The sequence below is a fragment of the Oreochromis niloticus genome, linkage group LG16, assembly GCF_001858045.2.
Source record: "Oreochromis niloticus isolate F11D_XX linkage group LG16, O_niloticus_UMD_NMBU, whole genome shotgun sequence".
Taxonomy (NCBI): domain Eukaryota; kingdom Metazoa; phylum Chordata; class Actinopteri; order Cichliformes; family Cichlidae; genus Oreochromis; species Oreochromis niloticus.
In genome coordinates this window covers 19,686,457-19,699,236 of record NC_031987.2, presented here as the reverse complement: position 1 = coordinate 19,699,236, position 12,780 = coordinate 19,686,457, and the positions used below count along the sequence as shown (strand labels likewise).

General features: G+C 39.9%; 1 protein-coding gene across 1 annotated transcript; it reads right to left on the bottom strand.

The window, feature by feature from the left end:
• Positions 1-1,680: 1,680 nt before the first annotated feature.
• Positions 1,681-12,654, bottom strand: lrrc58b (leucine rich repeat containing 58b). Its single transcript, XM_003452943.5, has 4 exons — positions 11,480-12,654; positions 4,958-5,086; positions 4,469-4,746; positions 1,681-3,987 (listed from the first exon to the last, which is right to left on the bottom strand). The coding sequence occupies exons 1-4, from the start codon at positions 12,049-12,051 to the stop codon at positions 3,794-3,796; spliced, it is 1,173 nt and encodes a 390-aa protein (XP_003452991.2). The 5' UTR covers positions 12,052-12,654; the 3' UTR covers positions 1,681-3,793.
• Between the last annotated feature and the right edge of the window lie 126 nt (positions 12,655-12,780).

Below are 12,780 nucleotides of genomic sequence, written 5' to 3'. Positions count from 1 at the left end.
AGTGTTAGGAAATATCTGCAAGTAACTGATCAGAAGAATTGAGTCTTACTCTTCATCTGTGATCACTTTAATAAGTACACATGTACACATGCTCATGGCAACTGCATGTAGACACGTTCAAGATGACCAGTCAAACTGAGCTTCAGCATGAGGGATGAAAGGAGATTTAAAGGACTTTGCCTGTGCCATGGTTATTGGTGCCAAAAACTGCATAGAAACTGTTGGTTTACTGGGATTTTCCTCCACAGACATCTCTACAGTGAATGGTCCAAATGGCCCAAAAAAGAGAAAATACCCAGTGAAAATACCCAGTGAGCAGCAGTTCTCTGGGGAAAAATGCCTTGTTGATGACAGCTCGACTGCTTCAAGCTCTTAGGAAGGCAACTGTAACTCAAACAACCACTCATTGCAACTAATGCAATGAGTGGTTGAATATCGAACTTTAAAGCAGATGGAGTACGGCCTCAACCACAACAGGTTGGCTAAGATCAGCAAACAGAGGCTACAACTTGCACAGGCTCACTAAAACTTGACAATACAAGATTGGAAAAATATTGCGTGGTTTAATGAGTCTTGATTTCTTTTGCAATATTCTAATGGTTATTCAGAATTTGGTGTAAATATCATGAAAGCATTGATTCATCCCAACGAGTATCAACAGTTCTGGCTTGTGGTGGCAGTGTAATGGTGCGGGAGATTATTTACTTATCATATTTTGGGCCTGATGGTACCAATTGAGTATCATTTAAAAAACAAGAACTGCTGCTGACCAAATCAATCAAATCCATGACCGCAGTGTACTGATCTTCTGATGGCCACACCCAGCAGGATAGAGCACCATATCACAAAGCTCAAATCAGATTGGTTTTGGAGGAAATTTCAGTCAATAAATCTGCAGAAACAGTTTCCAGCACCTTGTTGAGAACAGACCACGAAGAATGAGCAGTTCTGAAAGCAAAAGGGAGTCCAATCCAATATTGATAAGGTGTACCTAATAAAGTAAGGATCTATTGTTTTTTCCCCCAACATTAAAACACATTCTGATTCTATTAGGGTTAAACAGTAATCCATGTAGTTGTAGTCACAGGCTGTGTGGATCTGAGGAGATTCTGCTCCTCAGACCAACACATACAGAAAATACATGTAAAAGGAATGCGATCTTGTCCTTTTCAGGACTAAAACGGTGAACATGTAACTTTAAATCCACGTTAGTTATAGTTGCAGCTAATAGCTGTGCGAATCATTTGCACACATGCACATTACAGATACCAGATGTTTAAAAAGCAGCCTCTGTATTTAAATCGTATAACAACATCAATGCAACTGAAAGCGACTGAAGAATTCCCCCAAGTTGTTGCTCACATTTGCTTTAAATCAATTAGAAAAGATCACAATACCAACACAACTTAAAGATATAACAATCAGTCTTTATTAATGTCATTATTTACTGTACATCTACTTACAATATCTGGGGTTAAAGCATGTACCATTTTATACATTTTTAAGCATTGTCTATTCCAAAGCTTGTTACAAATGTAGCACTTTAACTTTTTTTTTTTTTTTTTTTTTTTTTTTTTTTTTAAATGGATTTATACATTTATATAAATCCATTTTGTTCTAAAGGGCTATTTTGTGTATTTGCTGTTAAACAGATGAATACGGAAATCAGATAAAAATGACTTTTATAATGCTAAATTGGTCACATTTCAGGGTGCATATATCAGTTTCTTCATACGTTCCTACATACTTGCTTCGCTGTTAGAAGTCTCCATTAGTAAGGCACTTAGGAATTGTAACTACTGTAGCTTCTGTAACATAGAAGAATGTTCTTCTGTTTTCTTAACATTAAGGTCTAATGTGAAGCCAAATGGGAATTCTTCTCCTGACTAATGGACACAGACTGTCTGGGACATTATAAAATAACCCAGCTTTCCACACAAGCAGAAAGTTGCAGCAGATATGTAACCATACATATATCACTGACTGTGGGCTTTATTCAGATACATCTTCATACGCTTATGCCCACAGAAAACTAACAGCCCTGAACATAAACACAAAGGCTGCCACTGAGTTGTGCTCAATAGCTATTGTTTTTGTGCGCACAGTCAATGGTTTTCCCTGGCCCAACCCACATCCACTTCCTGTGAGTCAGCCTGGATAAGCATTCTTCCACATAACCACTACTTTGAGTTAATTTAAAACTACCAAGCCATCACCGCAACGTTTTTTCTCCAAAGGTGGCGTGCAGTTGAGACAAAAGCACTGATAAAAGATCGCCACCTTGCTATTCTGAAGGCAGTGTGCAGGATTAAGTGGGATCTAGCAACATGACAAACAAGTCAACACCTCTGAAGAACCTGCAGTGGCCGTTAATGAAAGGTCCTCTGTAGAGTCAGTGTTTGACTCATCTCTTCTGGGCTAAAGTAGAAACAGTGGAGCTTGGTGGACGAGGACCCGCTCCTGTACTCAAAGCCAAAACCAGGTTTTCTTCACCTGGTTTGTGTTTAGCCAAAATGCTGCACAGCCATTACATCACATAATCAGACACTCAACTGTTTCACAACTACTAACAAAGCACAGAGTATTGGACTCTATGTGAACCATTGTCTTTGACACACCCCAGTCTTTCAAAAGCAAAGACACATTCTATTGGCATAGTTGACAGTTACTTTCCATCTGTGAGGACTCGGACTTCACAGGCAACAAGTAGACGTGTTAAAGAGCTCATCTTAAAGTTCAGTCCTCAGTAATCTCCTTCACAGATACCAAGGTTGTCAGCGATGGTTTATTTGAACGGACAACTAGATTTTAAGTTACAGCTAGATTCATGTCAACACAATGTTTTAACTTGACCAGAGTTTATTTCTCCCTTGTCATTGAGTATGCTGACAGACAGCCACATGTCTAACTTATGGTTCACAAATCTTTGCTTTTCATATTTAGGTGATCAAAAAAAAAAAATGTGGTTTGAAAGAGCTGGAAAATTGACAGGCTTGCGCTTGTTCTCAGTTATGTGACGTATCTAGCTTTGGCCAGCAACGTTTAATTTTCTTTTGGTCCTCCAGTGTTGATCCACATGAGTGAAAGTGAACCCTCCCCACCAAAATCCTACATACTGGTCCTTTAGTATTGTGTGGGACTGGCAAAGCAAAGGTGTACATAAGGCCATCTCAAACCACAAAAAAATATTTATAGTACCGCAGTTTGAAACTATGTTCAAAGTTCCTGCTCACATACTATTAAAAAAACTGACTTTTTCTTTGTTTGCACATCAGCCTTGATGGTCAAGTAAAGTCAGATGAAGGCTGACAAAGAGCTCATACTCAAAGTGTAAATGCAGAGTAATACACTGTAGCATCTGCACAGAATGAAATGTTGTAATTACAACTAAACATGTTGCCCTGAAAATAAAAAGAATCCTTTCACTCCTTCAGTCAAACAAGGGTTTTGCTGCCCTCCTGTGCTCAACCATGAGGCAAGCAGGCGTGGATGGACCTTCCTTCATTTGCTTTAGGTAGACTGATGTGTGGTGAGACAAAACAGACAACACTTCATGAAACAAAAAACCCCCCAAAACATTCATAGAATAGATTTCACATTAGTTCAAAGCAAAGGTAAGTTGTCTCACTTTTTTTGTGCATTTCAGTGGCTGAAAGAAAAACAAAAGTTATGTGTATGAGCACTAATATGTCCGATAAAGTCTTAATCAGGGTCCTTGTTAGTGTTATAAAAAACAGTAGCAAACTGTCAAGGGTTTGTATGGCCAGAGGATCAGACGTTCCTCAGGGTCGTACTATCCCAGAAGCACTCTCTGAAGGCGGTCAGCAGGCACGCTGTTCTCTTCCTCAGACTCGGCGTCGCTCTGCGGGTTGGAGCTACAGGGAGAGGTGCACTCAGGGGAGCACAGGTAGTGCATGAGGGGTAGCCGGTACTTTCCGCAGAAGTCTACAAATTTGATCTGGCGAACGCACGAATCAAAGTACACACCTGGAACAAGAAGAGTGACAGGAAATGCACAGTCAGGCTTAAGTAAGTAAGTTAGTAATTTGTGCTGTTCCACACACACACACACACACAATATACAATATATGGAACAACAGTTGTGGTGAGCAGCTCACAAGTGTGGTGAGCATGGTGATATCACTGTGGTTCCCAACCTGGGATATGAAACTTCCATAAGAAGGTCACAAGATAAAAATAAAGGAGCCATGATGCTTATCCTTTTCCTGTCATATACACTGATACAATGGATAGATGCTCATAAAACAAGTTTCAAATAAGGAGGTCACCATATGTACAATTAATCCATGTGCGATTTCTTTTGCTACATTTCTGTATATCAAAGAGAGAGGATATCCTCAATCTGATTATCTGAGGCACACAGCTGGCTCGGAGCACAGCAACCTCGCCCACCTATTGTTCACTGTGAAACTGGTGACATGGCATGTAGTCATTAGGCACAACTCACCGGCACACTTGGGGTTGGGACACTTGCTGGCCAGGTCCAGATAACGCACCAGGTTTGCAGGCAGGTCAAAAGGGGAGTACAGAAGATTTCGACTCTTAATGGTGCGCCCTGCCAGCTCTAGCAATGAGGGTGGATCGTAGGTCATCTCCTTGACAAAGCGCACAACCAGCGGGTTGCCTCTAAGACTGAGCTCCTGCAGGTGCACCAGGCTCAGGATCTCTCTTGGCAGGTAAGTGAGCAAGTTGTTGTGGAGGCTTAAAGATCGCAGAGAGTGGAGCCTAGAATCGGATGCATAAGCACTCTGAAATGATTTGAGCTTTGTTTGCTTTTTGATAAAAATCATGACTACTTGAGAGTTCAGCTATCAGATCGATGCAGTATAAATTACAGTTCTAACTCCGATAGCATCTCTGAGGAGAGCACATAGTCAAGCTTTAGGTAGACTGGCGTGTGGCGATTGCTAGGATAGTGGGAGAGTGCTGATATTACCTGGTGAGCTGCGGTGGGACACTTTGGATACGGTTGTCACACAGGACCAAGTAGGTGAGGTAGGGCAGATTCGCTACTTCAGGAGGAATGGCTGAAATAAGGTTTCCGCCCAGGTACAACATCTCCAAACTGACAGAAGACAAAAGAAAACAGGAACTGATTCTCAATCTCGAGATTTTTTCCTCCCTGCATCACAAAGTATAGTACAGTCTTTCATATGGTGCTCTGTTGTAGAGCATCCATTTCTCTCCTTTGTGATTTTTACTACAACAAATGTAAATAAATAAATCTAAATTCAATAAAATTACTCTTTCCATCACAAATGCTGGAGTGCAGTGGACGGTTGTTTTTTCAAATCAACTCCTGTCATATACACAATAGGAGTTTATACCCATAGCTTCAGACTCCTAACTGTCAACCCTGCTGATGGCTGAAGGCCGCAGATACCACAAAGAGCACTGTATTAGCCACCAATGAAGATTTCATCTCATTAAATAAACAAATAAAATGTTACAATAAAGTATACCACAAGGGGGAGCTAAAGCTTCACCGTTTCATGCTCAGAGTTCAGGTTTGTCACCAAAAATGAAACTTTGCTCACAAAATATGAAAAAGAGAAATGAGCAGAAGGAAGTATTGTTTGTTTTCTGTTAAAAAACAGACATTAAATAAATGCTGAGGTGATATTTACATTGAGGAAAACTGACATATACATGCTTGTGTCGCTAGGCAAAAAAAAAAAAAAAAAAAAAAAAAAAAAAAAAAAAGAGACCATGCTGAGTTATTGCAGGTATCGAGAACACGAGTGGGTGGGGGGCGGGTGGGTGTCAAAGAGAGACATGGAGAGAGCTATGGATGGCTGGTCAGCGAAAGTAAGCTGTCAGGCCATCTGCGTGCGGGAACTGATGACACAGCGACTGCGAGACATGAAGCCATTATCCTGTCCTTGGTGGCTGAGCCCTCGGCAAGCCCTCTCATTGAAAAGAACGGAGACATTCAGGATCTGCTCACTGCCCACACCGTGACACAAAACTACTAACTGTCCATTTCAAAGACACATCATGAACTGACTCATGGTACATCATTGTTCATGCATAGTTTTGTTATACCCGCTGCTGTATTTTATAAACTGTCATTTGAGCATAGCAGTGTTAGTGATAACTTGCACAATGACCAGCCATCCTGCAAGATTGCTTCCTGGGACTAATTTTTGGGTCATGGGAAGGATAAACCTAAACAAACTTGTTAGTGTGGCACCTCTCCCCATCTTACAGGTATTTGGCTGACATGCGAGGTTTATCAGTTAATCAAGTTCAGCGCGTCCTTAAAGGTTATAAAGCTGGTTCATGTGGTTACATGTACTTTGTCTTCTTCCGTTTGCACCCCTAACACCACAGCACAACACATTCACTCACTGCTTGCCTAGATAATTCACCAGTTATGTTTTTGTATTAGTTCATTGGCAATATGACTAAATTTTGCTCTTTTGTAGACTCTATAATTGATGGGGTTCCCCCCCCCAAGCCTGTTTGTCACAAATCTTATGAGTTGTATCAGGTCAATTGTCTGTGTAGGTTCTCAGTCATCCAGATTGTAGTAATCTAAGGAGCTTGGAAAGAAAAGTGACTCAACTTCCCGCCCCCCTTAGATTGGCTATATTTTCCAAAAATGGCTAAAGAATACTAGCTTGACTTTCCCCCCCTTTATATTAACCATTAGTATTGCCTTAAAAATCCCATATCAGGCAGGCTCCAATCTTGTACACATTTTAATGCAAGTAACTTCTTGCATTTCAATTCAAAAACAATGTCCAGAGGATCAAACAGTCTTAATTCACAGTAGATGCTTTGACTTCAAAAGAGAGAAATGCAGCATAAGTTTAGATTTAAAAGGAAAACCATATTAATGTAGTTGAAACTCTTATTAGGATAACAGATTTGGCTGCAGTGACAGTCTCCGCATACAAACACCATCCAGTGTTCTTCAGGATTTTGAGATGCATTCCATCTTTCTCGTCTCTGACCAATCAGTGTTGTCTCTGTGATCCAGGACCTCCTGGTTCATATACTGGGCACTGGATTTTCCTTTCATGCTCAATAAAACACAGTGTGAACCAGCTCTGTGTGAACGAGGCTCACAAACTCACAAGGTCAGCGAGGACGGGCTACAGGCAACTGGGTCAACGAGGACAAACTGAAAATTACTCAGGCAGAAAAAGGTGTAGAGTTACAAGTCATTTTGCAGCATGGAGGATTCTTTTTGAAGAACGAGAAAAACTTCTCAACATGCAGCTATAGTGGACACAGATGAGTTTGTATGGATGTAATCAATTAGATCAGGAGATGGCCTTTAAACCTGTGCTGTAACATATTGTGCTTTTTGGAAACAAAGATCACCAGTGTGTAATCAAAGTGTGCTTATCAATGAATATGATAGCAGCTGGACAGTAAATTTCCTACATCGCAAAGAGACTTAATGAACCCTTATCAGGAGCTATAGGACACATAACCAAAAGGAATGTCTTTGCGTGCACAACTGTTGCCAGGGTGCTTCAGCTGATGCAGCATTAAAGCTGAGAAAAGAATGTAAATGTTAATTAAAACACACACGCACACAGATACACAGAAAACAAACAAAAACACCACCGTCCAATGAGTCAGAGCAGAAGAGGCTTATTAGTCCTGATAATAAAGAAAAAAAAAAAAGTATATACACTGCCTTTTTCCAGCCAGGCAGCTACAGCAATTAGATAGCTTGTCTATAAAATAAAGTCCCTTTCATGATATGTTCACATCAAATGTGAAGCCAAGTTTCCCCTTCATGCAAACAGAGTCAACTGTAACTTTGGAACTCCAGAAAAATATTCACTTATTATATCTGTTCAATATTCTCCAAGAGCTTTTTCTTCCCCACCCTTTTTCTACATAAAAGAGAAGTTGAACCATAGGTTTCAAGCTGCCAAGAAACAGTATGTTTCTCCACCATTTCTGATTGTTGGTGGTGTCAGGAGAAGACAGTCTCAAGATGAATTATTTTGAACTCGTATTTGGTCTGAACACATCTTCAGATAACTACTTTAGCCGACAACATCTGTAAAGGGCTTTGTAACATTGTAACGATCCTTCTTCCACATGACCAACGTGATGAATTTCCAAAGACAACCGTGCAACAAACTGAGGGAACAGGGCAGCTTAGCAGTGTGGAGTATCTTTTATTGTGTCATCAAGTTATTTTAAGTGAGTAAGCCAGAATATTAACAATTAAGCCCACCATTTCCATTCTGCTTGATAAGCACCTCCAGGAACAGCCAGAGTCAGACTTCAATCTATGTGAGAATGTGTGGCTGAATTCGGAAATGCAACTCAATGTTGAGCAGTTTTTCCAAGAGAAATGGTGAATACAGTACTGTACTGTCCACATATAAAAGGCTTACTTTTAAAAAAAAAAAAAGTCTAAATACTTCCTGCCTGCATGTGACTTATAATTAAAGTAGCAATTTTTATCCATTGCCTCTGAGCTGCAGTATTTTTTTACATGTTGATAAAACGATTAGGAGGCTTGATCTTTGGCCCAGCATTGGGTCACTGTGACACTTGTACCTGTCAGCAGTTGAAGATAAGAAGTCCTTGTCCTGCTTTGCCCCGTTTAACAGAAAACAGCAAAACAACCAGCCTGAAAAAGTTTAACAGAATTCAGCTGTTGACTTTTATTTTGAAATGAGCTCCTCTGACCTCAGTTAACTTTTGAGCTTTGTTATAAATCACGTTCTTGCTCGGGAATTCATTCAACTGCTGCACTTTCTGCCAACAATCACGTCCACAGTGCTGCAACTTTCCTTCCACTAGTGTTCTATGTTCTATCTAAAACCACTCCAAGATCATTTGTGGAACAGCTCAAGTCAATATGATTCTGCACAGACTGAAACACGATATTTGCACAATAAACTTTTGAGCTAAATGTGTCAAGACGTATGGACTGATGTGATAAGCGCTAAATGTTTCAAACTGCTAAACCCACAAAGAGAGGAAGAACAAACAACTTCATTTGAAGTGTCGAAATTGCCACATCACTGTGATTGTTTAAAATGCTTTAAAAAAAAAATAAAAAAAATACTGTGTGTGCAAATGAAGCAAACAGACAACGACAAACTGGTAGAAGCAGACCAACACATGCACACTCTGGAAGAATGAAAAATGTTAGGAGTCAAATTTAAGTATAAAGTGTGCAGAAAATCACGTTTAATGTTTCACTAAATAACAGCTTAGAATAGACAAGCCACCACCAAATTATTAATTTGGCATATGGAAAGACACATACATACACATACACTATAAAGATGGGCGTAGCTACTGTGATTTAGGGAAAAAAATGGGTTGTGAAATCCGTTCTCGAAGCCTTGAGATGAGCATTTCCGTCGATGCCACCTTGGTGTTTTGAAACCAGATGTGACGAGGCAATTATGTTGCACTGAAACTAGACTCTCACTGGGTAATGACTTGCAAATCACATATAATTAACCATTGAGCCAGTTATCCCCAGATAAACCTCCTTTCTGAAACTTAGAATAATCAAAACTTACAAAATAGAGTTAGTGTCTTATTCAACAAGAAACCAAACTGAGCGACTGACTGAATCAATAAATTCACCAGCAAAGTTGTCAGGGCTGAGGTTCATTTTCCCATAGACGTCAATCGAATACAGCCACAATCAGACAGCCCTAAAGACCATTTGGCAACCAGCAGTTTCAAGTGGTTTCAGGAAGTTGATGGCAGTTGCTGTGAAAACAGGAAAGCAAGCCTGTGACCCCGTGGCAATCACCTGTCACTAGGAAAAGTGTATTCCCCTGTTGGCAAAACCCTCCTTGTAGTTGCTTTGGTTGCTACTGCAGTCACAGTTTGAACAGAAGTGAGAGATCTGTCTCCAAATACTTTTTCTGAATTTTTCTGGCTGCACAGCTGGAGCAAAACTTTTATTGTAAAGACAAATCTCTTCCATTTCCAGTTTTGTCACACCTTTTCAAGTTGTTCTGTGGCTCGGCTAGTAATTAGCAAATGTTTGCAGACAAACATGAAAAACTACAGCAACTGTAGCAATGTGCTAGCAACCAAAGTAATTACTCTGATATTTCTAGTGCAGAACCTTTTTTGCAACAGATTTCACCCAGTGAGGGCCAGCAACCTCCAGGAACCACAGCCAACCAGTAGAGAGATTTCCCTAGCAACCAGTGGCGATGTCCCGTTCAATATGGCAGACAACTCTTGAGCAATATGACTTCCCATAAGAAACGCCATCATATTATATGTTGGATATTATATGCTGGGTCCAGTACTCACATATCCTAATATATTCCCAGAAACAGCAATAACTTTTCTTTCTTTAAAATTGGTTAAAAATACTTACAAAAAAATTAAGACATTATTTCATCAATTTATATATGAAATTAATATGGAATTTCACATACATTTTAAAATTACTATAACATAAAACAAAGAATGGCAGGAAAAACTAATTTTTACTAAGATATTTCATTAACCACCAACTTATGGATTTATGCATATTAACATGTTTAGCGTTCAGTAAGTTAAAAAAACATCAGGAAACAAACTGTAGATATTAGCAGTAATATTTTAGTCGCGTGACAGGTGAGATTTAGTTAGCTATGATCAGATATTGTTGCTGACTGGCTGAGCAGAGCTGGGCTAAGTCATAAACAGTCTAAGCCCTGAAAATGTCACATAAGACAGGTTGATGAATGTATATTTTTATTTTGTAATCATACAAGAGAAAGTGAAATATTTTTTTGATAAGCATGTTTGATAACTTAATGCTACTGGTATAATAATTTTAATTGTCAGAGTTAGGACAGTGTTTATCCACACTAATAACTGCAAACAGATAGCAATAAGTATATCTGAGATTTTAACCAAAAAAAAAAAAAAAAAAAAAAAAAAAAAAAAAAGGATGTATGCCTCTGAGGCTGAAAAAAAAAAAATCTGCAAGATAATGGTATCCTTCCTTAATCTTAGTTATTTATCATTACCATTCACTAACAGTGATTCAAACAGAGATACAAGGCTAGACTTGACTAGATGGGACTTTGCATTAAAACCATTAACAAGTTTCAATTTAAGTTAGTTAATATTGTCAGTTTTAACAATTGCATCAGTATGCAAATAAAAAATATCTATTATTTAGGCACAGACCTAACTAGTTTTAAAAACGTATTGTCTCCTGGTTTATTTTATTTATTTATTTATTTTTACAAGCACACCAGTTACCCATTATAACAGTTGTGCCAGATGTATTATGCACAGACGAAGCGTGGACAATATAGTTAATATTAGCAGTGTTGAAGTGGGTCGTTGGTGGTGGGTTTAGCTTGGGCCTGGGGTTGTGCAATATTGTCGATTGCCTGAGTCAAAGATACGCAGATTGGACGCTATACGTAATCCATTACCTCAGCGCTTGACTGGAACGTCCCCCATATATTGACTTTTCGTCCGTTTTATGCTGTTACCTTACCTGGTTAAGTTTTCGATCTCTGCAGGTATACTCTTCAATCTGTTTCCTCCGAGTGAAAGCGACTGCAAGCGCAGCAGTTTGGTACACTGAAGCGGGATCTCCTCGAATCGGTTCCCGCTAAAGTTCAGCACCTCCAGCTGCAGAGAGCCGAACTCCTTGGGCAGCGAGAACTCGTCCAGGCGGTTGTTCTTGGCTATAAGTGTTTTCAGCTTGGTCAGACGCATAATGTCCTCACAGATGAACGAAAGTCCGTTGTTGCTAATGTCCAGAAACTCGAGGTTGAAGAACAGAGTGACCGACGACGGCAGCGAGGCCAGTCGGTTGTAGCTCAGGTAGAGCTGTTTGGTATCTCTTTTCCTCCTGTCGGTGATACTGTCAATGCTCAGAGTGTTCAAACCCAAGCGTGAGAAGTCGAGCACGCCGTCGCCCAGTGCCGCTGCCCGTTCGTGACTCTCCATTTTGGCAATTTTTTTTCTTTTTTGCAACTCTGCAAAAGTTTCGCTGAGTACGTTTAACGTCAACGCGTGACTTAGCTCCACGAGTTGCCTATTTTTAACATAAAGCACGAGCATCTACCTGTAACATTTAACAGCATTTCTAATCACGTCTAGATGACTAACTTATTACTTACAACAGGCTGAAATAAGCCACATTAGCTACACCGAACGCCGTGCAGCTCTTCTACTCGCAGCTGTTGGGCTGACCTGTGGCTTCCTGGTTCAGATTGGCTGATTCTCCATATAAATCCCGCCCACCCACGCGTCCATTGGTTTCTCTCCCGATCTGTCATATTACACAGGGATCGATTAAGGGAGTTGTAACTGGTTTTTGGAGTTTATTAACAGTTTCCTGGTACAAGTTGCCATGTGTAACCTCTGACTGCATTTTTTTTGTTGTTTTTTTCTTCTTTTTGTGTTTTTTAAGTCTTACGAAAACGGGACAGTGGTGGCCGATGATCGATAAAACCAGCTACCTATTTTCTCTGCCCTTATGCAACACGCGTCCTCTGTTACGTTATGCAATTCAACGCTGACTTGGATGTGCATGGAATGAGAAATAGGTACAGGATAATTGGGTTCCTCCCACTGAATTCAGGTCTCTCCATAAAAATGTCACAGCTTTATTCGGGAGAAGCACAGCAGTTGGCCATGGGTACTGTTCCTGCAGAATTTCCTGGAAGTGGTTTCCTAAGAGTTATTGTGTAGGTTAGCAGTAGTTACATGTCATTAAAATAACTAAACGAATACTGTAACATTTGTGAGGTGTTGCAATACTGCTGATATATAACATTTACGCACAGT